Raw genomic sequence first — 27,465 nt, forward strand, 5'->3', positions numbered from 1 at the left:
TAAGGTGGAGATGTAGCAGCAAGGTTTATTAGCAGGGACCAAGACTGGTTTGTGATGCTCCTCAACCCTCTCACGTGGGCTTTAAACCCATGATCGAGCAATAGCAAATCAATGCACATACACTTAGCACTGAACAGAATGTAGGTGGATTAGGTAGTGAGGTTTATCTGCCCACCTCTCCCAGTTGACTCCCCACCAGCTGAAGTTGGGATAGCTATCTGCAAGAAAACCAACCAACCAAAGGGCATTCCTGGAATCTGGGGCAACCAAGCTGTTTCCACTGCTATCACTTGACAGTATTAGATCTAATCCAGGCCTATATAATCCTGCCTGCACTTTTGCCATATCCATCCTGAACAGGAGGGCTGCAGATGCCACAGTAGTTCTACTCCTCTGCAAAGCCCAGCCAGCACCATAAATGAATTCAATGCACAATATGCAGAGTTAGGAAGCTGTCCAAATCAAGCCAGACTATTCGTCCATTAAGCCCGGTATTTGCTATTCTGACTGGCAGCTACTCACCAGTGTCCCTGAAAAAGATCTCTCCCAGCACCTACAACCTGTTTTTCCCCCCTAAGTGGAAAGGCAGAATTGAGCCTGTAGTCAAAGCATATGCTCTACTGTTGAGCTATGTGTGGTCCCCCCCCCCGAACCTGCCCTATTCTTGTGACTAATTTGATTTAAACTGTTTTTAATATTGCATTTTGAAATGGCAAGAATTGGGACCTTTTGGTAAAGGACAAGTAACAGTAGATGGATGTGGATTTATTCGCAGTTTGTTGTGCACAAGATTTGAATCTGGTGTTTATGGAAAAATGGGCAAATAGGTCACGTGAAAGACGGTAACATTAAGAAAATGGACAACTTAGGAAATTATGATTTTATTTTATTGCATACACTTTGACATTTTTACTGCTTCAATCTGCTATTCTATATAGGACATTGTTAAAAAAATAAAATTGCGAAATGGGCTTGGGTTTGGGAGGAGGGGGAATGTTTTTTGGATGCCATTTCTCATCCCTCCTTTTCAATAATTAATAAAATCAATTTTAAAAGTAGCAGTAGCAGCAGCAGCAACAACAATACAAGGTGAAAAGACTTCAGCAACTTTTAATAAGAAAAAATACAGGGCCAAATGATTCAGACTGAGACTACGGGCATGAGAGCACAAGTGCTCAGAAAGTGTGCAATACCATCCTCCTGTTAATCTGTGATTAGCTGGAAAGGGACGCGGGTGGCACTTTGGGTTAAACCACAGAGCCTAGGACTTCCTGATCAGAAGGTCGGTGGTTCGAATTCCCGCGATGGGGTGAGCTCCCGTTGCTCGGTCCCAGCTCCTGCCAACCTAGCAGTTTGAAAGCACGTCAAAGTGCAAGTAGATAAATAGGTACCACTCCGGCGGGAAGGTAAACGGTGTTTCCGTGCGCTGCTCTGGTTCGCCAGAAGTGGCTTAGTTATGCTGGCCACATGACCCGGAAGCTGTACGCCGGCTCCATCGCCAATAAAGCAAGATGAGCGCCGCAACACCAGAGTCAGTCACGACTCTGATGGTCAGGGGTCCCTTTACCTTTATGCCTCGGTTACTTGAGCTAATGAAGTGCTGAACATTCTCTGAGGATAAAATAATAATAATAATAATAACAACAACAATAAAACAGCCATAATTAAGCAACGGGGGTGGGGAAGAGCCCTTCCTGATAACATAACTCCTCCAAAACTCCACTCAACTTATACCAGAGCAATAACGCTCATCTAAACCGACCATCGGATAACAACAACCAGCAGAATCGGATGCCTCATCCTGTGCTTTCCCCCACTCTTCCCACAGAGACATGACCGCCCCAACGCAGAAACCGCAGCCTTCCCCAATGCTGGAAAGGCAGGCAGGCAGGCAGCCTGATAAAAGTTCTGAAGCGAGCCCGGCGCTGAGGGATGACGTCACTGCGTCATGGCCGCCCCCGTGAGGCTCCCACGTGGTGGGATTTCCCGGAAGCGTCGCTGTGCAGTGTCTGGTGGGATCTTCGCAGGGACTTTTCTCGGCGGGTGCAAACGGCTCTCGCTGGGCTGTTAAACCCGGCAAGCGCGCTGAAGTAGCCTCGGAGGCCAGCGGAGGAAGGAAGGCAAGGATTACTTTTGGCAGTCGTAGAGATTTGTGTGGTGTAATATATTTATGCATATAGATATTTCAGTGTAAGTCTCTTGGAGACCTTGGGTGACAAGCGACTAATAAGTTCAACTAATAAGAATATATAATAAGAATTTGGAAGGAGATAACCGCGTGGGGCGGGTAGCAGGAAAGGACGGACGGCAGACCCCAAAGAAGCAAAATCGAGGTTGCTATTTACTGTTCTTGTAGTTTCATTACCATTTATAAGGTTGCATCCTTAAAAATGCTTGTTATTGCCGCTTTGATGCCTCGCCGTTCCTCTCAGGAGCCTAGAGTGGCATATACTTTCTCTCTTTCCTTCCTTTCTCTCCCCTCCCCCCCCTTTAATCTCGCGACAGTAACGGTAAGATTGGTTGAGAAACGGCTGGGGAGGGGGATCAGATGGGGTTCACCCAGTGGCGTAGCGTGGGGGGTGCAGGGGGGGCCGGCCGCACCGGGCGCAACATCTGGGGGTTAGGGTTAGGGGGCGCAAATCCACGGGTTAGGGGGCGCAAATTACTTGCCTTGCTCCGGGTGCTGACACCCCACGCTACGCCACTGGGTTCACCCCACTGAGCTTCATGGCGCTGTGGTGGTTTGGAGATTGTTCTCCTCAGTACTTGGAAGTAAATCCCCGGTTTTGAATAAACTTCTGAATAAAACATATTTAGGATGGCTTCCTGGTCAACTGTTAATCCGTGCAGTTGGCTGCGTGTTGGACGCAAGCTCACAACTTAATGTTGTTGCGTACCACTTTTACTGGGTGGACTGGTCAATTGGGAGGTTGCTGAATAGCAGAGATCCGAAAGTCTCTCATTCTCTGAAAACCGAACACTTACAGTTCATTTCTATTTTTTATTCTTCCTTGTCCTCTGTTCACCTGCAAATTGGTTGGGGTAAATAACATTTTCTGTTATTTATTTATTTGTTTGCTTATTAATATATATATATATATATATATATATATATATATATATATATATATATATAACAGGGGTTTATAATAATATAATTTTTTTAAAAAAAAAAATTAAAATCACATGACCTTAGCATAGGTGACAGCCAAATTTGATGTGAACAGTGCCCCCTCCCAAATAAATCATTGCACGTACAGTATAGGATGGAGAAAGATTTAATTTCCACCTATTGTACATCTGTTAATGTGGGTACTTCTGCCTTACTTTCCCAAAGTTGCAGCCCTGTTTTAACAACTGTATGTTTAAACCTGGACACTGAATCCCACAAAAACTGTAGTTTAGGATTAGGCTTGGCATGTTGGACAATTAACCATGTTAAATACTCAGATATTTGAAGTAAGCCCCTGAGCGATAGCCAGCTGAGTCATACTCTGAGTAGACCCATTGAAACCAGTGGACTTCAGTTATTTAATTCAGCATATTTCCGTGGGTCTGTTCTGAGTATGACTAACATTGAATAAAGGTGTAGAAGATCACTCTTTTATTTCAGCTCCCTAGCACTATTTGGGGGGGGGGGCTGGACCTAGGAGCATGGAAAAATGTACCCCCTTGGCTACCAGATGAAACTGCAGGCATTTCCAAACAGGCACACAAGCTTCTGTGAGTAAGCTGCCATCAGTTACAGAAGCCACTGGGACTGGTTCGGTTCCTCATTCAGTCATGAAGCTTATGGTGTGATGTTGGGTTAGTTGCACACAGTTTGCACAGCCTGCTTCACAGGGCTGTTCCAAGGAGAATAATGGGGTGGGGAATGGGTAGTATGCTTGATAATGTGGGTCCTGTGGAGGATGGGCAGAATTAAAATAATATATCACATTTTTAAAAAGTTGATGTCATTATTTCTTAGTACAGTGGTGGTGGTGTTTAGTCGTGTCCAACTCTTCGTGACCCCATGGACCAGAGCATGCCAGGCACTCCTGTCTTCCACTGCTTCCCGCAGTTTGGTCAAAGTCATGCTTGTAGCTTCGAGAACACTGTCTAACCATCTCATCCTCTGTCGTTCTCTTCTCCTTGTGCCCTCCATCTTTCCCAACATCAGGGTCTTTTCCAGGGAGTCTTCTCCTCTCATGAGGTGGCCAAAGTATTTGAGTCTCAGCTTCAGGATCTGTCCTTCCAGTGAGCATTCAGGGCTGATTTCCTTAAGAATGGATAGGTTTGATCTTCTTGCAGTCCATGGGACTCTCAAGAGTCTCCTCCAGCACCATAATTCAAAAGCATCAATTCTTCGGCGATCAGCCTTCTTTATGGTCCAGCTAGTACAGAGGTACCTCTAGTTAAGAACTTAATTTGTTCCGGAGGTCCGTTCTTAACCTGAAACTGTTCTTAACCTGAAGCACCACTTTAGCTAATGGGGCCTCCTGCTGCTGCGGCACGATTTCTGTTCTCATCCTGAAGCAAAGTTCTTAACCCGAGGTACTATTTCTGGGTTAGCGGAGTCTGTAACCTGAAGCGTATGTAACCTGAAGCGTCTGTAATTCAAGATACCACTGTAAGGGCCATCTAAGTGTCAAACCTGTTGATTAGCACTTGTCCTCCTGCTGTAACCTTATTGTGACCATTATGGGACTGGTCAAATGCCTGAGATAGCTCAGTCAGTAGAGCATGAGACTCTTAATCTCAGGGTCATGGGTTCAAGCCCCACGTTGGGCAAAAGATCCTGCATTGTAAATGTATTTTGTACAGTTAAGCTTTTACGTCTGTCTTCAGTACATTTTATTTTATTGCTACGGCCAGTGGCTGATGCAAATAAATATTATTCAGATTATGATTCCCTGCACTGCAGGGGGTTGGACTAGATGACCCTCGGGGTCCCTTCCAACTCTCTGATTCTGTGAATGCCCAGCTGTATGTTTAGGATCCTTTATAAGGGAATATGCAGCTGACAGTACAAGGCACCACTTCATTTCATGTCTTCCCTTTGCAAATTTCAGAAGGAAAATTTTTATTCCTTTTGTACATGTAATCTTCTATCAGCTTTTGGGTCTAATGAATCCAGTGCCACAGCTGCCAGTTATAGCTTGCGTTGTCCATGCTTGCTGCCTGAAAGTTTTTTTTAAAAAAAATACAGTCACTACCAAATCTGAGAGGATTGTTGTTCAGAACAAAATATGTAGAACCAAATGTTCAAAGAACCAGGAAGAGAACACAAGCCTATGAAGGGCATATTGAGACATGTTGCTGTAGGAGTTGCTCACATGAGTGATTATTCAACTCCCCCAGCCCCCAAGATAAATGTTAACAGTAAAAGTCCTAGTAGCTGTTGTCACTTTTCATATGAATGGACTTAGCAGGCTGGTAAGGACGACTGTAAGGAGAAGGTCTGTGCTAGTTAGCCAATGTGGTGCCCTCTAAATGCTGTTGGACTAGTGGTTAGGGTGTCAGGCTAGGGAGACCGGGGTTCAAATCCCCGCTCACCCATTGTCTGGAATAATTGGAGTTGTAGTCCAAAACATCTGGAATGCAGTAGGTTGGGAAACTCTGGTCTAGGGAAAGACAGGGTCTTGGGAGAAAGTAGCATGGCGTGAGAAGCAGGGAAGGACTAGGAAAGGAGGGTGGGAATGGTCTGAATGAACTTAGGGAGGACCTAAGAGGGGAAGAGAAACTGGACTGCTGATTGCATGAAGGAGAGATGCTCATAGCTGGGAGCTGTAGAGAATTACATTTTGATTTGAAATGGCCTCATCAGATACACCTGCCTAGTCCAGTTTATAAAGATACCCCCTTCCATCAAATCAAAGAAGAGGCAGAGCAAAGTAGATTTACAATTAATATTAAATTTATTGACAGTGGCAGGAATATATAGCTCAGTCCTTGAAAACCACACAAATTCTGATTGGCTTAAGAAAATCTGGGACATGGTTTTAATATCCAGATTGGCTTTTTTTACAAGCAATTATAGCAGCACAAAACAGACTTTGTTTATTGATTCTAAAAACAACAAATTTCATGATGTACTGCCATATATCACTTTTCCTGCATTATGAGTCACTTAAAAAAAAGATTTAATAATTGTATAAAGTGTTAAAACAGTGCACAGTGGTATCCTTTTTTCTTTTTTTAAAATGATATTTATTAAGAATTTTAAAATTACAGAAAAAACAAAGAGAAAAAGAAGAAAAAAACAAGAGAAAAACAAACAGCAATCAAACAATACAAATCAATCAAAATCAAAAAAAACAAAAACAAATCACATAACACATCAAAATCAAAAAACAAAAATAATCCACAAAAAATTAAAAACAGATCCAATATTCCCAAATCCTTAACTGTCATTACCTTATTTCATTGACCTCCTCATACCTCCCTTTTTTGTATTCTAGTTGTTAATTATCACAGCAAATCCTTCCCATTTTTCATAATATTCTGTCATTAAATTACCTTAATCTATTTTAACCTTCTTACTATAAAAACCCCTAAAACTTAAATCTTATTTATACCAATTTCTCATAACCATAGCATATTCTTGCATAGTTCTTTTTAACATTTCTGCTAAAGCCAAATAATTTCATTCCAACATTTTTCTGATACTCATTAGTTTTACAAAACAATCCTAAATAAAAAATTTTAAAACTTTCTTCCAATCTTCACCCAACGTCTCTTCCTCCTGGTCCCGGGTTTTGTCAGTCCTTTCTATCCCATCCATCTAGTTCATTAACCTGGTAATCTTATGTCCGAGGCCCTTAAGTCTCTTCCATGTCCCTTCCGCAGATCTTCTTCATATTTATACCTGTACTTTACTTTGTCTCCTGGTCCTTTCACTCGTGGAAACTCCAACTTGACAGTATTTTTGTCCCTTCTCGACAGATCAGCCCCTTTTCCATAGTCCACACTGAACTCCATGTGGTATTCAAAAGCATGTTTCAAGGTCCCTCCAGAGTTGAGGACCCCCACAACCCCAAACTCCTCACGGCCCATTGCCAGACTTGAAAAGTCAAGACATCCCTGCATAGGGGGGTCTATCCAGCCCCCCATCTCCAAGCCAAACAAAACTCTATCTCTCCAAATCTGGCTTTTTCCAAGTTCATTTGTCAGATCCAACAACTCATGTTCCTGCTGGGCCACAGCTCCCTCCATCTCTGCCACCCGAGGTCCAGCAACAACCTCCTCCTTCATCTGATCTGTCAGAGCACACTCCTGAGTTGATTCCTGGGTGGGTTCTATATAGATACCCACTACCTGTCCAAAATTTCTAATTGCAACAGTCATCAAATCCGTCTTCTCATGTAACTGTTCCAATAAAGCATTTGTCTTGCAGAAAGCACGCACCAGAGCCTCTGAGTACATTTGTTATGCAAGGTCAGAAGTCTGTTCCCACGATCTTAATCTATTGCAGCTGCGAAGCTCCCCAGTTCAAATTTAATAACAGTTTCACAAGCTCCCTCTAGGGGAAGAACTTCTATTTGTATCCATCTCTTTTCTTCTTCTTCTTCTTTTTTAACAGCAGATCTAACAACAAAGTTTCCTTTTTCAGATATTTTGTCAATATTTGTTCCTTTAAAATGCGAAAGAGAACAATGGAATCACTATGTTTCTCTTCTTTTAACTGTCTGTCAAAAACATTTGTCTGTAGTCAATGAACTTCCCAAAAACGTCTGTCCTGACACCCCGCTCCCAGGTTCAAGACGGTGGAAAATTACTTTTCTTTCACTCTCTTCTGCAGTTTTAAACACTCCGGAAAAAATCCTCCCTCTTCTCCTGCTTCCGAAGGGGGTTCAGTAATTTTAGATGATGAAAGTTGATCCTTTGCAAACGATTTTCTAAACTCTAGTTTGCCATGTCTTTGCTTTAATCTATCTACAAGAAACGGAAGGCTGACTTCCTGTTTAGACCTTCCCGCTTCAGTGCCAAATTAAGGAGAATTTCTTAATCCAATTTTCCATTCTACTCACAGATCGTTGTTTAAAGTCCAATTGTCCAAATTTGATCTGCTCACGGGTAGTTGTTTTTTTATCCAAATTGTCCCAGGAAAAAGGTAGCGCTCTCCGGCAACGGCTGTGCGGCTTCGCTCCACGGAAGAGCAGTTGACTCTCAGCACCGCGCCACTAGCCCCTCTTCGCTCCGGAGCCCGTAATTGGGTTCCTTTTACGAATTGAGGGGGCGCGAAAGGTGCCCGCCGAGTCCCATGGTCTCAGGCTTCATCCGCCTGTGATTTTTTAAAGGGTCCCCGCTTCGCCGTAGCGGAACAGACCCGTTTTCCGTAGAGCCAGTCCCTCCGGATCAGAGGGAATCCGCCATTACCCGGAAGGATACCCGGAAGTCCAGTGGTATCCTTTTTTCTTTTATCTCTTCCTTTTGTGCAATTTCATGTTATGTACTTTATATAATGAATTTAACTGATAGCCATTTTTGAAATATTTTTCTTTGTTCTTCATTGAAGGTCAGTCATGAAGCTCAAGCGAGGTTCACGTAAGTTTAAGACTCCATCCAAACTTAAGCGAAGAGGCATCGAAGTGACAGGGACATGGAAGCCCATTGAGATAGACCCAAATCTCTTTGCCGACGAGCAACTTGGAGGCTTAGTATGCTTTGAGGAGCTTACCGATTATAAGCTGGTGTCTTCCTCAAAAGCGGGAGAAGAAAATGCCAAGGGGAGAAAATCTAGTAGGAGGCCTGGAGAAGAGGAAGAACATAGCACAATTCCCAAAAAGAAGAGGAAGAAGGAGAAAAATCTGGAACAGGAGGTGAGGAGTGGTGATGAACCCAAAGTGAAGGAACTGGTAACAACTGAGCAGGAGGCTGAATATAAAGAGGCCATCCCTAGCTTTGAGCAAGATGAGAGAGTGGAAGGAGACACCACAATCCTGAAAAGGAAAGCGAAGAAAAAGAGGAATAGAGAGTTGAAGAAGAAAACATGTCCTCCCCAAGATGTTGCTGAACCAGCTAAAGCTTCTAAAAAGGCTAAAAACTGGACGGCAGAAGTCCTGTCTTTATCTTCAGGTCAGGAAGTGGACATGTCTGCATGGAAAGGCCTCTTCGTTCCTAAGCCTGTTCTTCAGGCACTGAGTGAATTAGGGTTCAGTGCTCCAACTCCGATTCAGGCCCTGGCTCTGCCTTCTGCGATTCGAGATGGCATGGACATCCTTGGAGCTGCAGAGACAGGTATAATTCATTGCTACAGCGGTTGTTTCGCTTCCACTGTCCAAGATGTGTTGATTCTGTACCTCCATAAGCACATGATAGAAGCATGGATTTTGGTAATTGAGCACAAAGTACAGTGTGCTGAGAATTTCATCTTTTTCTTTTGTGGGTGAAAAATATTTGGGTGCAGGGGCTGGTGAAATTGAAGAGGGCCAACAGGACATCAGTGGTGAGGACAGGGCTGGCCCAAGACATTTTACTGCTGTAGGCAAGACCAGCAATGCCCTCTTCCCCACAACATTTATTATTTTTATTTATTAAATTTATATAACACTCTCCATCGTAAGATCTCAAGGCGGCTCACAGAATAAAATACAAGTTAAAAGCAAGAGTGCAAATTTTCAACTTTGAAACATGCTTTTTGATTGTAAAATTTTATATGGCAATTTCAGTGTATTAGATTTGTTGGCATCTCTCAGCTAAATTTGGCAGGCATCAAATATGGATTCTTATAACCTGCCAATTGTCAATAACAAATCACAGACAGCTGCATGGGCACTAAGATTCAACTCGTATCTGTGTGTTTGTGTGTTTTTAAATATTCCAATCTGTTCCGAGTTGCTTTGTACTCTCTTTTTCAATCTGTGCTCTGGCTTCTAAGCCACTATGCCTAAAACAAAGCTCTGTGTTTTCCTTCTTCACTGTAATGGGGAACCTGCAGTGACTATAACATTTTCCCCTTTTTGGCCAAAGTGGATAAAATTTTGAGAGACAAATGCCCTTCCAGAATGCAGTGAGCCTGCCAAATTGTAGACCGATAGAGAAATTTTCATGAAGGGCGCCTTTAAAATTTGATGAATCTTAACTAAAGGAAAAGTCTATTACTTTTTTGATGTTCTGGCCAAATTGGATGCAGTTTGCAGGCAGCACCACCCCTTCTGAGGGGATGAAGCCTTCTGAATTTCAGAATGAATCATAAGGTGGTGCTAGAAGGTTTATTGGTGGAGTGTGTGAGCTCCCCATGCCCCCTAAGACTTAGGATTGCAACTTTTCTTCCCTAGGAGAGAGACCTCTACATTGTGATTGGAGTGCCCTGAGAAAATGATTATCTGTGACTCAAGCCAAGATCTGTCTGTCAACATGACAGATTGCACCCCCTCCCCTTTTGAGCTTTGGCATCTCCCCTATCGGTTTTGTTTCATTTTCGTGGGGAGAGATTCGTTCATTTTTTTGGAGAGCTAAAGCTACAGAGCCATTCTGCTGATGTTGCTGAACTACAACTCCCATAATCCTCCATTGGCCATGCTGTCTGGGACTTACGAGATTCGTAGTTCAGCAACATCTGGAGGGCTGCAGGTTAACCACCCCTGGCTTCTTGAATTGAGAAGGTCCCAACTTCGTTTCCCCTGAATTCACATTATCTCAACACTTACTGAGGGGGAGCATTGGTGTGATAGAAGAAATGTCTGACTATTCCCCCTTCCCTAGGTGGACTGTCTTCCAGATTCAGAGGCCAGCCTGGGTGAACAACCTTTACCATAAGACCTGGGGGCAGGGACCACTTGGTGTGGGGGGCAGGGATTAAGAGAGACCCTCCTGTTTGCCAGTTTTCGCTTGGGAAAAGTCCCTCCACTCCTTATGAGGGAAACCACTGGGTCCTACAGAAGGAGTTAAAATGTCAATGGCAGCAACAGATAATTGCATCACGAGAGATGAGTTGAGTAGAATGCAGTTTGTCCTTGGCCTAGTTTTCATTTCTGTGTGTGGAGAGCGCTGATCAGAGCTGTCAATTAAGACAATTCCTTTTATAGAGCTTTTTAAAAAAGAGAGAGAGTAGAAGGAAAAATCCAACCAAGTACACATGTTGCACGTCAATAGCATTACACTACTTTGTATGTTACCTTAGGATGGTGGAAGCCTCAGAGCAGCCTTTGCACACCCAACAACAGGCAGGCCAAAAACCACTGCAATTTTTAATATCTTTTTTAAGCACAGCATCCATTTTGCTTTGCGATGAGTCTTATTACAGACTAGCAGCCTACGAAGGAACCAGTACTTTTTAAGAGTCCAGGCACTTATTTGTTGATTTAAAAAAATATGTATCTGTTCAAAAGATTTCACAATGATTTATATTTATTAATTGCTACTGTTGAAAAGGAACCCACTGTGAAGTGCCTTGGTGAGATAAGCAACGACAGGCGCCTGCTTTAAGAAGCGCCAATTTGACTCATTATAAGGCAACTACATATATTACATGGCTTTAATTAAGAGAGGGGACGCTGTGGTTTAAACCACAGAGCCTAGGACTTGCCGATCAGAAGGTCGGCGGTTCGAATCCCCACGACGGGGTGAGCTCCCGTTGCTCAGTCCCTGTTCCTGCCAACCTAGCAGTTCGAAAGCACGTCAAAGTGCAAGTAGATAAATAGGTACCGCTCCGGCGGGAAGGTAAATGGCGTTTCCGTGCGCTGCTCTGGTTCGCCAGAAGCGGCTTAGTCATGCTGGCCACATGACCCGGAAACAGTACGCCGGCTCCCTCGGCCAATAAAGCGAGATGAGCGCCGCAACCCCAGAGTCGGTCACGACTGGCCCTAATGGTCAGGGGTCCCTTTACCTTCCTTTAATTAAGAGAGGGAGCCCTGGCTGAGGGATAATTCATATACTTTGCATCCAGAATTTCTGAGATTCAATCCTCATCAACTTCAAGGAGCAGGAAGCTGCTGAAGTAAAAGAATCCCTTGCCTGAGATCCTGGAAAAGAGCTGGCAGTCAAAGAAGAGTAGACAATACCAAACTAGTGGGGGAAATCAGCTGGTTTGGTTTCTTAATTTTAGATTTAAGCTTAGTTTTGATCATTCAACAAGTATACAAAATATTAAGAAAATTGGATGACACTAGGTAAAAAAGTTGATATGGAATTACCTGGGTACACTAGTGTAAGGCAGTTTAGAAAACATTCAGAAAAGAGTAACCTGTTGAATGTTTGACTCTCATTTACACTATATATGGATGGCGTGTTTCTTGCGGTGTGGGGATGTATGGGGATGGTTTGTTATATGAGTTTTTTAAAAACAAAAATAAAGATGTGTTAAAAAGAAAATGGGGTGGAGCAAGTCCCCTGTGGGGAAAAAGGTGCAGAATTTGGGGCTTTTTAGTTTAGGGAAAAGGCAAAGAGAGGCAACATGGTAGAAGTTCATAAAATTACGCATGGAGAAAGTGGATAGAGGAATGTCCCGTCCCCCTCTTGCTCCTCACACTGGAACTTATCCAATGAAGCTGAATGTTGGAAGATTCAGGATGGGTAAAGAAAGTGCCTAGTTAAACTCTGGAGCTTAGTTCTGTGGGAGGCAATGATGGCCACCAGCTTGGATGGCTTTCAAAGAGGGTTAGGCAACATCATGGAGGGCAAGTCTACCAAGGACTACCAGCCATGTTGTCTAGACTCTGCCTCCATGGTTGGAGGTAGCAATGCTGGAAACCACATGGAGGGGGGAGGACTCTTGGGTTTGCCAGTTTTCCCCAGGCATCTGGGTGGCTGCTGTGACAAGATGCTCGACTAGTGTGATGGCTTGTGTCTGCTCTTCACAATAAGCACCCTCTGCTCATTCAGAGAGGTATTTACAGTTCTTTATTTTACATATGTACAAGCAGCACATTACAATCATGCGTCTGAATCGTCCGGTTCAGATTCGGGGAGATTCGGCTTCTCCTTCAACAGAAAAGGCAGGGAAGTTTCATGGGACGTCTCTGATCCTTGCGTTTTAACCCTCTCCTTTCCTGTGCAGACGGCACAGGGACAGGCTCCCCATCTGTTCCTGAACTTCCTGTGCGGTTCTGGGGCTCTGCTTCAGCATCAGAGAGCCTTCCCGCCTCCTGGCTCTCTCCCTCTTCCCCATCCGTCCCTTCCTCTCTATCTCCCTCTGACTGTTCCCGCACCTCAAAGGCGTACCCTGGCAACCCCGTGACAACTAGGTGGGCCATTGGCCTGATCCAGCAGGCTCCTCTTGTGTTCCTAGGTTTCTAACCTGCGTTTCATTTGTCCGTGTTTAGGAAGTGGTAAGACTCTTGCTTTCGCCATTCCAATGATCCATTCCATTCTGCAGTGGCGCAAGTCAACAGGACTGGCAAGTGGAAGGGACAGCCCGCTTGACGAAGGAGACGACGGTGAGGATGAGGTACCCGAGCAGGAAGAGAGTGTGGATACAGGAGGCTTGAGCCCTGATGGGGGTGAAACTAGTGGCGATGGCGATGGTGACAAGTCTTTGGCAGCAGGAAACCTGAAGGTGTTGGAGGGTGCAGAACGTGATCCGGGTTCCCCAAAACCTAATACTGCTGCACATAAAAACAATCCTCTTCTGGGATTGGTCTTGACTCCTACAAGAGAACTTGCTGTCCAAGTGAAACATCACATTGATGCGGTGAACAGATTCACAGGTAATGTCAATTCCTGGTAATCATAGAATTGGAAGGGATTCCATGGGTCCAACGCTCTGCAATGCAGCAATCTCAACTAAAGCCCCCATGACAGATGGCCATCCATCAATGCTATTGTTGTGGTTATTATTTCATTTGTGAATCGCTTCCTATAACACATCTAGAAGTGATTCTACAATAGAGTGATGAGACAATAGCATATATAAAATCAGTTTTTATTTTCCTCTAACATACATATAAAGTCTGTCTTCCGTTATTTACTTTGCTGCTGAAGTACATTGCTTCAGTTTCCCTTTCCTAAAATGGAAACATGCTCTGCAGAGAAAGTTTCCTACAGTTCTCTGTCTTCTCTGCAGGGAAAGCACAGACTATGGTACTGGTATGCACAATCAGTTTCCTGAGAAAATCCTTGGTGTGTTTTTTTTCTTCTTTTTTTTTTTGAAATGCAGCTTTCTAACCTTCCTTGCTGTGAGGCTGTGTTTGAAGGTGTCTGGGCACGGCCTGTGGACATCTGAGAACCCAGAAGGTGGTTGAGTAAGATGTCCAGTGATTGGTGGTGGCGCTTCAATGACCTGCCCGGTTCATTTTCTCACACAACTAGAAAGCCAAGATAAATTATTCAGAATAAGAGTGGTTGTTATTTGCATAATTTATACAGGTTGAGAATTCCACTTTGGGGGGGGGGGCTCAGCATCGCATCAGTAAGGATTTTTTAAATTTTTAAAATGATCCACTACTAGGAGGAGCGCACACCATCTTGAATACGGGATAAGTGCTGTTTTGGAGACGCGGGTCATCTTTGTAGTTCATTGTTTTTTAAAAAAAACATTGGGAAATACTTTTGTGGAGGTTTGTGCTCCTAAAAAGAGGGGAGGTAAATCCAGTGATTTCTTACAAACATGGTGCAGCATCTCATGACTTTCATGCCAGAAAATTTTATGAAATATAACTGCTGCAACAATGCTCCAGGGACCTTAATGTCCTATTGGTCTTCTGTCTTTTAGGCATTAAAGCAACCATTCTTGTTGGAGGAATGGCACCTCAGAAGCAGCAGCGAGTTCTGAAAAGGAAGCCCGAGATTGTAATCGCAACCCCGGGGCGCCTGTGGGAGCTAATACAGGAGAAGCAGCCACATCTCTCAAACCTGCGGCAACTCAGGTACTCAAGATCCCTTTTCTAATATGTCTTCCTTCTCCCAAACGAGCAAATACTATCTGGGTATTTTTAAGATCATCAGTGCTAAAGAACTTCCTGCTTAAGCAATAGTACAGAGGTAGTCAGTGTATCACCCTCCAGATGTTTTTGGACTACAGCTCCCATCAGCCCTGACCGTTGGTGGTTCTCACTGGGGCTGATGGGATTTGGAGTTCAGCAACACCAAGGGCACCATGGTTAGCCACCTCTGCAGTAAACACTTTGCAGGATCTTTCAGGGTTTTCCCTTGAAGTTCACAATTGCTGCTTTGAGAATCGGGGGACACTTACGCATGCTTGATGTTGCACTTGGACTGCTTAGCTCTGTTGCACCTGCCTGAACATACTGTGGCTCAATCAGATGAACGGCAGAGACCATGAAGCTACTATAGAACAATTGAGGTGGGTGGAGGATGGAAACGGTTTCCATAATTGGCCTGACTTACCAGATTTTCTCCTCCACCCAGCTCATGCCACGTTTCAAAGCAAATTTCCAGGCACTGGCAAGTGGCGACCAGTATTAGAAATCAGCCAGGCGCCAGGTGCATTTTGCGACTGCCGTGGGTCCAGCTGTGATCACCTGGAGATCTCTGGGGAAACCAAAATGTCACTTAGGGAATGATCTGAAATATTTTCCTTGAAGCCTGAATTTGTTGTATTCCGGATTGCTTTATTTGATGTTTCAATATGCTATAAACCGTTTTGAGATTTGTTCTTTAAAATATAAAGTGGTATAGAAATGAACAAGATGATGATAACAAATCCCATTGAAAAGAAATGGCGCCTAGACATTCCATGGTGGCAACCACAACCTACATTTAAGATTTCATTTGCGGGTTAGCGGGAGTGGCATCAGTTTCACCCTGGTTCCTCCTGGGCCCAGACTACAGCTCATTCCTAGTGGCGGAGTTTCATGCTCCGGCAGCAGGGGACAGGGCTGGCGTGCATCCTGGGGTGGGGCGCGCCGCCCGCAGGGGCGTGGGGCGCATCCTGGGGGTGGGGCACGCCACCCACTGGGGCATGGCACATGTCTTGGGGATGGGGGGTGCTGCCTGCGGGGGTGGGGCGCCCAGCACGGGCAGGGGCCGTTGTGATGGCACCCTGCCGGAGGCGGGGCACTCCCCCCGCACTCCTCTTCCTCCACCAGTGCTCATTCCTCCCTTGGTGCACCAAGCAGTGGTAGCAGAGGGAGTCCCTCCATTGCCAGTGCCTGGCATGCCAAGGGAATAATGACCTCCATTGGCCACAGCGCTGATGGAACCTGTTCTACCAGGTGCTGGCGACAGAGAGTTCCTCTGCCACCAGTGTGCTAAGGAAATAACAAGCTGCATCAGCTCTGGCACCTTACGGTCAGGAGTGGTGGCAGTTTCACCCACAGTCTACCGTCGAGTGAAGGCGCCATCATGCTCTGGCCCTCAAACCAGTCCTGGGAGATGCATTGAAACACCAGGCCTAGCGGTCGTCACTTTGCAACAGCAAAGTCCTTGAATTTGCTGGTGCAAATTCCATCAGACTTTTGTTTCCTTGCACCTTGGTTTCCCACTTTGGTATCTATACAAGCATACGGAATAAGAATCGGCTTGTGGTTCTTTTCACTCACCGCAGGCCATTGTTCTTTTCTGTGTGCGCTGTAGCAGGCAGGGCTCTTTTGAAGCGTGTCGGATCTCCTCTTACCTCAAAACGAAACGCTCTTAAAACTGTCTCTCGCGTCCGTCTGACAGGTGCCTGGTGATCGACGAAGCGGACCGGATGGTGGAGAGGGGGCATTTCGAGGAACTCTCTCAGTTGCTGGAAATGCTGAGCGACTCGCAATATAACCCAAAACGCCAGACGTTTGTCTTTTCTGCCACCCTGACTTTGATCCACCAGGCTCCGACTAGGGTTCTCCACAAGAAGAGAGCTGTCAAAATAGACAAGAAGACCAAGCTGGAAATGCTGATGGAAAAAGTTGGCATCAAGGGCAAGCCCAAAGTGATAGACTTGACCAGGAAAGAGGCCACCGTGGAGACCCTCACCGAGACCAGGATCCACTGCGATACAGAGGAGAAAGACTACTACCTGTATTATTTCCTCCTTCAGTACCCAGGCAGAACCATGGTTTTTGCAAATAGTATAGATTGCATCAAGCGGCTCACTGCCCTCCTGACGATATTGGACTGCGACCTCCTGCCTCTTCATGCAAACATGCACCAAAAGCAAAGGTTGAAAAACCTGGAGAGGTTTGCTGAACGCCCCAGGTCGGTTTCTCTCTCTGTCTCTCTTTCTCTCTCTCTCCCCCTTTGGTTTATTTTATCAATTAAGATCATGCCGCTTTTCAAAAGCGGATTGCTTGAATTGACAAAAACACAATGAGAACAAGAACGGAGTAATGCGCCGCAGCACAATTAGCAAGTAAACGCTGAAAAACTTACCAGAATTTAAAGCTGTGTGAAACTTTTAAGGGGAAAAGTAATAACGACTTGCCTAAAGCTTAAAACGGAGGGATTCAGTTTGGGAAGGAGTTCTTTGTGGGAAGCACGGGGGCCGCAGTAGAGAAGGCCCTGTCTTAAGTACCAACCAGCTACACCTGCAGCGGAGGTAGGACACAGAGCAAGGCCTTTGATATTGAACACAGTTGAATGACAGGATCCAATAGTGTGGCCTCCGTTACCCATGCTCTGCCAACCTCCCGTGCAGATTGCTGCAGTGCATTCTACATGGGGCTTCCCTTGAAGATGGTCCAGAAGCTGCAGCAGTGGAATGCAGTAGCTCTGGGCAGGGCAGAGCTGCCGGAGAAAGGCACATCGCTGCAATTTCGAGAGCACTGCACTGGGTGCTGGGGAGATACTGGGCCCAATTCTAGGTATTGGAACTAGTGTGCAAGGCCTTAAATGGGTACTTGGAGAAGCCATATTTTCCATATGCTGCAACCCATAATTTGCGGTGGAGGGCAGACACCCTGAAAGCAGTGGCAAGGAGGATGAGAGTGCACAAGAGGGCTTTGTCTGTAGTGGGCCACCACGTTTAGAACCCCTCCTGAAGGTAATGGTGCAGTCCCCATCCCCTAGCTGTGCTTGGGAGGAATTCGAAGACAGTTCTATTTATCCAGGCCTTTGGGAGGGGATTGGCATTGTTAGGCTGAGGGGTATCATGCCTTTCATTTTAATTCTTGTGTCCTGGATACTGTGTGGTTTGACTTGATGCTGTTGACTTCCTTGGGGACTCTTCAGGGAGGAACGTCGAGCTGTGAATTAAATAAAGAATAGGAGGTGGACCTTCAAAGACCTTTAGGGCTTTATCAGTAAGAATGGGAACATTTATTGAATGATTTGATCTCAGCGCAGTTCACGGAATAAAATACAGAATAATTAAAAACAAAACAATAACACACACACCCTTCCCTCAGGCACATTTAAAAGGCTATAGAATATTAATCAGCCCAAGGCCTGGTTGAACAGAAACGTTTTCTCCTGGCGCCTAAAATATATAATAATAATAATAATAATAATAATTAATAATAAATTATTTTATTTATATCCTGCCCTCCCCAGCCAAGGCCGGGCTCAGAGCGGCTAACAACAGTAAAAATAGTGCAATTTTCATAAAATCACAATCAATTAATTGAAATACATTCTAAAATCAATTCAGAATAAAATTAATGTCAACCATTGGGATAGAGTTCTATGTGGATTACAGAAGGAGAGAGGGGGGTCAGACTGTGCTTTGGCCAAAGGCCTGGTGGAATAGCTCTGTCTTGCAGGCTCTGCGGAAAGATGTCAACTCCCAGAGGGCCCTAGTCTCTTGTGACAGAGCATTCCACCAGATCGGGGCCACGGCCGAAAAAGCCCTGGCTCTGGTTGAAGCCTAACTTCCCTGTGGCCCGGGATCTCCAAGTTGTTTTTGTTTGAAGACCATAAGGTCCTCCATGGGACATACCAGGAGAGGTGGTACTGTAGGTTCGAGGGTCCTAGACCGTATAGGGCTTTAAAGGTTAAAACCAGCACTTTAAACCTGATCCTGTACTCCACCGGGAGCCAGTGCAGCTGGTATAGCACCGGGTGAAGGTGAAGGCAAACCTCCCTGGAAGAACATACCACAATTGGTGAGCCACTACAGAGAAGACCTGTTCTCGTGTTGCCGCCCACACGAAGAAGGGCCTCAGATGCTGAACACAGTCCAGGATGGTTTACAGGGGGAGAGGCAGCCCTTGAAGTATTGCAGTCCTGAGCATTTGAATCGCTCCCACAAACAAAACTACCAACCAGTGCAGACAAAGCAAGAATATCTGATGTGTAGTTGTCACACACACACTGTATAGCTTTGACTAATGGCTAGTTGTCCCGGAGGACTGGCTAGAGAAGGGGTGAGAGCTAGCGGGCCTCAACTTCACACATGAAAGTCGGCATTGCACAGTGTTTTGCGGCTGCACATGCAGTGTGTGTACTCCACCTTTCTTTTGCCTCTAGGGTGACAACTAGAGAGCCAGGTGGCAGTAGCACCTCCCTCAGGGCCACTGGAATTGGGCCAGGAATCTCCCCCCCCCCCCAAGACTCCTAATGTACAGGACAGCTATTTTGTGCAGGGCAGTAAGCAAACTTAACGTGAGTTGGAGTGACTGGCGTGGGTTGGATGTTTGGTTTCCTTAGCAAATGCTGCTCAAGGCAGCGAGCAGCAGTAACGTACTCCTGAAATCAAATGATAAATTGCAATGAAACGAAAAAGATACAGAGTAAAAAAAAAACCCCAAGGCAAGTAAAACTTTATAAAAGACAAATTAGACTTATTTACATAGTGTGGGTAGGAGAACCGAGAATAATGCCAATATATTTCACATCTGGTTTCAGATAGTACATGGGTAGACGAGTCTAAAAAGCCCAGAACACACATTTTCACGGTCCTCTAGCACAGTGTTTCCCAAACGTTTTTGGGCAACGGCACACCTGTTTACCGGAAAAAAATCTCGCGGCACACCACCATTAAAGCCCCGCCCCCGTGACGTCATTCGGGGAGCCGGCGGCCCGGGCCTGAGCTGGAAGGAGAGGCGGTGCTTTTCGGCACAAGGCAATCGGCCTGGAATTGTTTCCCGCGCGCTGCGAAAGGGAACAGCTGCGGTCGCGCGAACCCTCCGGCGCTGGGAGGGGAAAGGGCGGAGTCGCAGAGCACCAGCTGGCCGAGCGGTTGCGCGCAGCGTTGCGCTTTTGGAGAGCGTGCGGCTGCTGCTAGGGGATCCGGGGACGTGAGCAGGCCTGGCCCGACCCGGGTTGAAGGAGGACAAGCCGGCAGCGCGCCAAGTGAGTTCGGTTGCGCGCGACGGCCCCCGCTCCCCCCACCCCCGCCGGATCCTCGCCACCGCCGCCTCTCGCCCGCCTCCCTCCCACGGCACACCAGCCGATGTCTCACGGCACAGTAGTGTGCCGCGGAACACCGGTTGGGAAACACTGCTCTAGCAGCTATGGTGGCTCAGTTATCAGAAGTAGTTTATTTGGCATTAACTATGGAATGCGGGTTTATGGGATGAGGGTGGTGCTGTGGGTTAAACCACAGAGCCTAGGACTTGCCAGCCAGAAGGTCGGCGGTTCGAATCCCCGCAATGGGGTGAGCTCCCGTTCCTCGGTCCCTGCTCCTGCCAACCTGGCAGTTCAAAAGCACGTCAAAGTGCAAGTAGATCAATAGGTACCGCTCCAGCGGGAAGGCAAACAGTGTTTCCGTACGCTGTTCTGGTTCGCCAGAAGCTGCTTTGTCATGCTGGCCGTGAAAATTTGTGTCCAGGGCTTTTTCAGAGCTTGGGAGCAGCCATCAAGAAGGCTCTCTACTGAACATTTGCCCTGTGTGCTTCAGATGCCTCTCCCATAGATCTTGAAACCTGTGCAGGCTGACATGGAAGAAGCCTTTCAGATAACCTTGCTCCAAAGACTTGCAGGTGAAAACTAGCAGTCTGAGTTGTAACCAGAAACAAACCAGTAGCCCTGAAGGTTTCTCCACCCATACTTAACAGGCTAAGTAAAGCAGTCTTAAATAGATAGGTTATCTTCTTTTTTGTCTCTTTTGTCTTCCTTTTCATTCTGCAATACTTATGACACAGCCCTATTTTGCTTACGTTACTGTATCTGGCCTTCTGGTAATAGTGAATTCAGTGTTAATGCACTTTAGGGAGCTCTTCCCCTCCCTCCTCTTTCCTTAATAAAACAACCATTGTCTCCACTTCTGCAATTTCAGCTGTGCCCTCTTGACAACAGATGTTGCCGCTCGTGGTCTTGACATTCCTCACGTGCAGCATGTCATACATTACCAGGTACCAGAACAAAATGTACTTCTGTTCTCTGTTCATGAATTTGTAATACATTGATGGCTGGCGGTAAATTGAAGACCACAAGCGATCTTCGTGGCCTGTCTTTGGGTTGTAACACAGAAGAAGAAAGAGAGGCATGGTGGATTGGTTTAAATCAAGATGATTTCAGTTACCAGGGAGGCAGGGAAGCTGATTTAAATCATTGATTTAAGGGGGATTGAAAATCAAGTTTTCCGTTTATACTTCATGGTGCAAATTTAGCTCTTAATTGCAACTGAATAGGTTATTATTTACACTGTTCTTTAATTCTTAAAGCCAAGTTGTGTGTTTGTTTGTTGCACTGCATATAACAAAGGCACACTCCTCCGTTGCCTTCCAAGACAGATGTCCACAATATAATTTATATGTTTTCCATTCTTCTACCTATAGATGGACTGTCATTAAAATATTCCCATGTAGGTTCTCAAGACTAGTAGTCTGTTAGGTAAACTTAAGAGAATGTAGGAACAGACACACTTGGACCTTATGAGTGTTGCTCCTTTCTGCTTTATTCTGCTGTTGCTCAGCCCTGCAGAAATTATTTTTTTGGTTAGTAGCATTGTTTGTAACTGTGGCATGTGCCAACCAGCCTGTCATTTCAGATATCTCTGGCATTTCTGGGCTTGCACATAATTGTGGAATCCAATATCTCCCAAGAGTTAGCGCACATTGAGATAAACTGAAACAGTGCCATAGTAGGTGTGAAATTGCTTGCTGCTGGGGAGCGCTATGCGTTGTTCTCTTTTGGTGTACTTCAGACCCGTTCCCACAGAAGTGCTTAATCTCTTTCGCTGTTGCAGGTTCCTCGCACCTCTGAGATTTACGTGCACAGAAGCGGCAGGACCGCCAGAGCTGCCAATGAGGGCCTGAGCTTGCTTCTGATTGGCCCAAGTGACATGATGAATTTCAAAAGGATTTACAAGACGCTGGGGAAGAACGAAGAGCTTCCTTTTTTCCCCGTCGAAACAAAATGCATGACGGCAATCAAGGTGAAATAGATCTTTCCTTTGAAAGTAGTGTGTTCGTGGTTTTTATTTTATTTCTCAACCGCAGCGCTTTTCACAGTTGCTCAAGGCTTCGTAACAGATGTCTGTTCCTAACACCTGATTTTGGAACTTGGTTGGGAAGTGAGATCTGGAACAGTGGTTCTGACTGAGATGGCTGTTCATGAGCCAAGCTTGCTGTAATTTTTTTTGTTTAAAAAAATGCTTCTAGCGAGTGGGCTGGTGGAGGAGAGACAGAGTGATCCATCCCTTCTCTGCCTGTCAACATATTAGCCCGCATTAATGTCCTGGTCACCTGTGACAAGTTGTTGAAAGCAGGGTGGCATAAAGTTGGGTATAGAATCATAGAATTATAGAGTTGGAAGGGGTCCCAAGGGTCATCTAGTCCAACCCCCTGCAATGCAGGAATCTAAATCAAAGCATCCATGACAGACATGTGCTACTGCACTCGAGTAGAGCCAGGGTTCAGCTTCTTCAGTGCTCATCTCTCCTTTAGATCTTGCCAGCCAGGGTTGGAAGACCAGAAAAGAAGACATTATGTTATCACAAGTAGAGGAAAGACAAGAGGAGAGCAGGAGTTATGTGGAGACATTAAAATCAAAGCTGTTTTTAATGAGCTTAGTTTTCAGTAGTTGATTGCAGGTAATGAATGTTTTTCAGGACTAATTTTTCCTTTATTTGGCTGCTTAAGAATTTCAAATTGCTCATCACCCTGCTGTCACTTCTGCGGCTTTAATAATTTAATCCCTTATTAAATATGGAATATAGGCATAGATAAATCACCATGTCCCATTTGCAGACTTGCGTGGGACTTTCTTTGGTGCCTACATTCTAAGCTCTTAATGTTGGCAGTGCCCTGCCAGATCTCATTTTTCATCTAGAACATTCATCTAGCAGAATGGTTGAATTAAAATGTGTTGAAAGCTAAGGGCAAAAGACTTTGTGAATTGCTCTAGTGGTTCCGATATAACTTAGTGGAGCATAATTGCTTCCATTGCTTTGCATTGTAGAAAAGGCTCCTTTAGGAGGATAAGCAGAATATAAATTCAATTAATAAAATAACAGTGAAAAATAAATATATTTCCCCTCCAGTTCCTTTGTCATTTTCCTTGTTTTGAATGCTATGTAATTTGTAGCTGGGTCTATATTATTTTTTTCTGTCTGTTTTGAGGTGCTAATAATAATAATAATAATAATAATAATAATAATAATAATAATAATTTATTTGTACCCCGCCCATCTGGCTGGGTTTACCCACCCACTCTGGGTGGCTTCTATAGAAACAAAAAATACAGTAAAATATCACAGATTAAAAGCTTCCCTGAACAGGGCTGCCTTAAGATGTCTTCTAAATGTCAGGTAGTTATTTATCGCTTTGACATCTGATGGGAGGCCGTTGCACAGGGCGGGCGCCACTACCGAGAAGGCCCTCTGCCTGGTTCCCTGTAGCTTTGCTTCTCGCAATGAGGGAACCGCCAGAAAGCCCTCGGCGCTGGACCTCAGCGTCCGGGCAGAACGATGGGGGTGGAGACGCTCCTTCAGGTTTACTGGGCCGAGGCCGTTTAGGGCTTTAAAGGTCAACACCAGCACTTTGAATTGTGCTCGGAAACGTACTGGGAGCCAATGTAGGTCTTTCAAGACCGGTGTTATGTGGTCTCGGCGGCCGCCCCCAGTCACCAATCTAGCTGCCGCATTCTGGATTAATTGTAGTTTCCGGGTCACCTTCAAAGGTAGCCCCACGTAGAGAGCATTGCAGTAGTCCAAGCGGGAGATAACTAGAGCATGCACCACTCTGGCGAGACAGTCCACGGGCAGGTAGGGTCTCAGCCTGCGTACCAGGTGGAGTTGGTAGACAGCTGCCCTGGATACAGAATTGACCTGCGCCTCCATGGACAGCTGTGAGTCCAAAATGACTCCCAGGCTGCGCACCTAGTCCTTCAGGGGCACAGTTACCCTATTCAGGACCAGGGAGTCCTCCACACCAGCCCGCCCCCTGTCCCCCCAAAATAATACTTCTGTCTTGTCAGGATTCAACTTCAATCCATTAGCCGCCATCCATCCCCCAACCGCCTCCAGGCACTCACACAGGGCCTTCACCGTCTTCACTGGTTCTGATTTGAAAGAGAGGTAGAGCTGGGTATCATCTGCATATTGATGGACACCCAGTCCAAACCCCCTGATGATCTCTCCCAGCGGCTTCATATAGATGTTAAAAAGCATGGAAAGGGCGGAACCCTGAGGCACCCCACAAGTGAGGGCCCAAGGGTCTGAACACTCATCCCCCTCCCACTTTCTGAACACGGCCCAGGAGGAAGGAGCAAAACCACTGTATAACAGTGCCCCCAGCTCCCAGCCCCTCTAGACGGTCCAGAAGGATGTTATGGTTGATTGTATCAAAGGCCGCTTGCTCCATCCCAAATGTTTTGGGTAACAAAATAGAGGAAGCAGCAGTAGTCTTACAAATAATTTTCCAATCTTTTTATTAATAATTGCAGTTAAACAAAAGTCCAGTTAAACCACCGAAACATAGGATATATTTATATGCACAGAGCTTGGTTGACTTAAGTTACACTGTACCCAAACTTCTTAAGGCGAGCTTGTACATCACCATGTTACAAGTGGAAGATAACTAATTGTTGTCATTGGGGAAAGCTTTTCTAATTCAAAATTGTTGGCTTCCTCCTTCCCCATTTGAGTCTGCTGATGTTCCATAAAAGACCAATGTAAGGCATGCTGGAGCTTAAGTTTAACGTACTTAGACCCCCTTTCCATTTTGGCCTAATGGCAGTCCTGCAAAACAAGGTAGCCGGACAAACTAGCCCATGATTTACCCAAGATCACCCAGTGAACTTTGCAACTGAGTGCCAGTTCCAACCCAGGTGGTCTCCTCATTCCAAGTCAGCTTGACCCCTTTGTAAGCCAGTAATGTTTGTAGACTGAGGTCCAAGGGTTACTTTACAAACCATCACCTTGAAGTATGTCCAGAAGATAACAGGGATGGCAAAATTTAGGGAGTAATGGTTAACCTAGGGTCCCATGAGTTCATTAGAATTCGTGAATTCCTTACAAAGGCAAAGTGTGTGGAAGCTTTTTCATCTCCCCTGCTATTATGAGAGAAGCAATCTAACAAGGTGAAGGGCAGGTAATTAAAATATTAATAATGATAATAATAACAATGGCCAGAAACATCCACAGACCTGTACCATCTATTTGTTGAAGAAAAAGCAATTATGAAAGTCCCACCCAGTGAAAACAGTGCCACGTCTAACTTAGCCCTTATATTGCCTTTGTCCATGTACTGCTTTGAGTGCCCACATCCTGTCCCTGCATAACCTCACTGTGCTTCATTGCAGGAGCGGGTGAACTTGGCAAGAAAGATTGAGAAGGTGGAATATTTCAACAGCCGAGCGAAGCAGCACAACTCATGGCTCCAGCAAGCTGCAGAAGCACTGGAGCTTGATTTAGATGATGATGAGCTAATAGGCAAGAAGCAGTTTTGTGTGTGTGTGTGTGTGTTTGGGCTTGGGAGGGAGGAACCACCCCGAGAAAGGTGTAATAAGGGGCATATCTCCTAGATGCAGCAATGAAGGCAATAACCTGGGTACTCTCACACATCTAAAGAGCTCTATTTATGGACTCTTGTATTTATCTAAAATGCATTTGGAAAACGTTTGAGGTTGCATACAAGTTGGGCAGTGGGGGGAGAGCAGGTAAGGCATAAGCTTCATTCAAACTCAGCAAGAGTGGGCACAGCTTAGCGCTAGTTCAGACATTCAGAAAAAGAAAAAGCTGCAAACCTCAGTAATGCCAGTCTCATATTTTAATGCTTCCTGAAGGATCAATGCACTTGGAGTCCAAGTGTAGCAGATGTTCATGTTTCATCTTGCCAAGGCAAGATTAAAGAGGAGTGGTTTGCCTGGTGCCTAAAGGGGTACAATGAATCTTGTTTTACATGTCATCATTTAACTATTGGGAGTCAGAAACCCTTAACTATGTACTGTAAATTGTCCAGTGATCTATCAGTAGATTTCCCTATGCTTTTCACCAGCCCCCAGCTTTAAGTAACAAAACTTCTAGAACCCCTCTTGATTATTTCTGCTGGGATTTATGTTTCCCCCCTCCCTGTGTGTGTGTCTACAGGAGGCCGACCCGACGAGCAAAATGAGAGTGAAAAACAGAAGATGCTAAAGGGGATGAAGAAACATCTGAAACACTTGCTCTCTCAGTCCGTTTTTAAAAGCTTGATGAAGACCAAATACCCAACTCAGTCTGGGAAACTGCTCTTGTCCGATATTTCGGAAGAACGTTCTCAGTCTGCGTTGGACACCATGTCAAAAGCAAAAGCGAAGAAGAAGATGAAGAAGAAACCACAGCAAAATGCATAGAAGTTAAAGAAGTGATGGGACATTTCGGGGGTGCAGGATAAGGAACACTTAATTCTCCCCTTCTCAGCCACTGGATATTCAGACTCCTTTTAAGCACAGACCTGTTCTAGAATGATTGCTGCTTCCTCTCCTGTTGCTGCTCTCAAGTCAGTCAACATGCATGTACAGACACCCACCCACATGGTCCTTCTTGGTGCTGAGTTTTCCTGACATGCAGGTGGTGTCCAGTGTCTTGAGTTTTGTGTAAAACATGCCACCTGAAAGAACCAGGTGAGTGGAAATCATTGCATGTGATTGGGGTTGTGTGGAAGCAACTGCAGAGGTAGCAGTGAGCCCAGAGGAGCAGGTAAGCATAAATGTGTGTGTATCAGTTCTGTATCCTTTTAATCAAGTTCATTTATTCATTTAAGTTGCAGGGTGTTGCAGGGCATTGCATATGCGTTTCTAAAGAAAACCCTATGTTTGTAATTCTTCGAATTTTGCATTAGCATTTGATGCTTCAAATCGTAGCAGCCATGGGGAATCTTCTCTTTTGCGGAAAGAAGAAACTAAAACATGTCGTGTGGGGGGGGGGGAATAGACTGTACCCTAAAGTAAATTAGAGAATGAATTTCTTCCTGTTCTTAACTTGCCCAGCTGAAGTCTTTATTAAAATATTTGTAAAACTTTTTCTTAGCATTTTTATTACACACAAAGCACATAAAACGGAGGCAATGAGACAATATTGGCCTTTCCAATATATCCAGTGGTTGTGAGAGAAGAAGGTACAGCCCATCTTTCTCTTTTTGCTGTTCAGGAAAATCCCTGATCCACTGGAGAGGTGGGTTTGTTTGCTTGTTTACAGAAAGATCAGGGGGAAGGGTAGCTTTATGGAGGCGTTCGAAAGCAAATTACATTTTCAGAATTCATTGCCCTCAGCAACTTAGAAACTTCATGCAGGAAATC

The 27,465-nt window shown here is 45.2% G+C and overlaps 1 protein-coding gene and 1 long non-coding RNA gene across 2 annotated transcripts; one reads left to right on the top strand and one right to left on the bottom strand.

The window, feature by feature from the left end:
- Positions 1 to 869: 869 nt before the first annotated feature.
- Positions 870 to 1,824, bottom strand: LOC310707340. Its single transcript, XR_014526433.1, has 2 exons — positions 1,708 to 1,824; positions 870 to 1,609 (listed from the first exon to the last, which is right to left on the bottom strand). It is a non-coding gene; the product is annotated as an uncharacterized lncRNA (long non-coding RNA).
- On the top strand, positions 1,818 to 27,188 carry DDX24 (DEAD-box helicase 24). Its single transcript, XM_083501723.1, is given in 10 exon segments — positions 1,818 to 1,928; positions 1,930 to 2,012; positions 8,501 to 9,222; positions 13,248 to 13,631; positions 14,636 to 14,789; positions 16,546 to 17,061; positions 21,020 to 21,095; positions 21,932 to 22,120; positions 25,489 to 25,618; positions 26,276 to 27,188. Coding segments are annotated over 10 exon segments (2,595 nt in total). The 5' UTR covers positions 1,818 to 1,832; the 3' UTR covers positions 26,521 to 27,188.
- The last annotated feature ends 277 nt before the right edge of the window (positions 27,189 to 27,465 follow it).

The sequence above is a fragment of the Podarcis liolepis genome (assembly GCF_965112155.1).
Source record: "Podarcis liolepis genome assembly, chromosome: 1".
NCBI classification, from domain to species: Eukaryota; Metazoa; Chordata; class Lepidosauria; order Squamata; family Lacertidae; genus Podarcis; species Podarcis liolepis.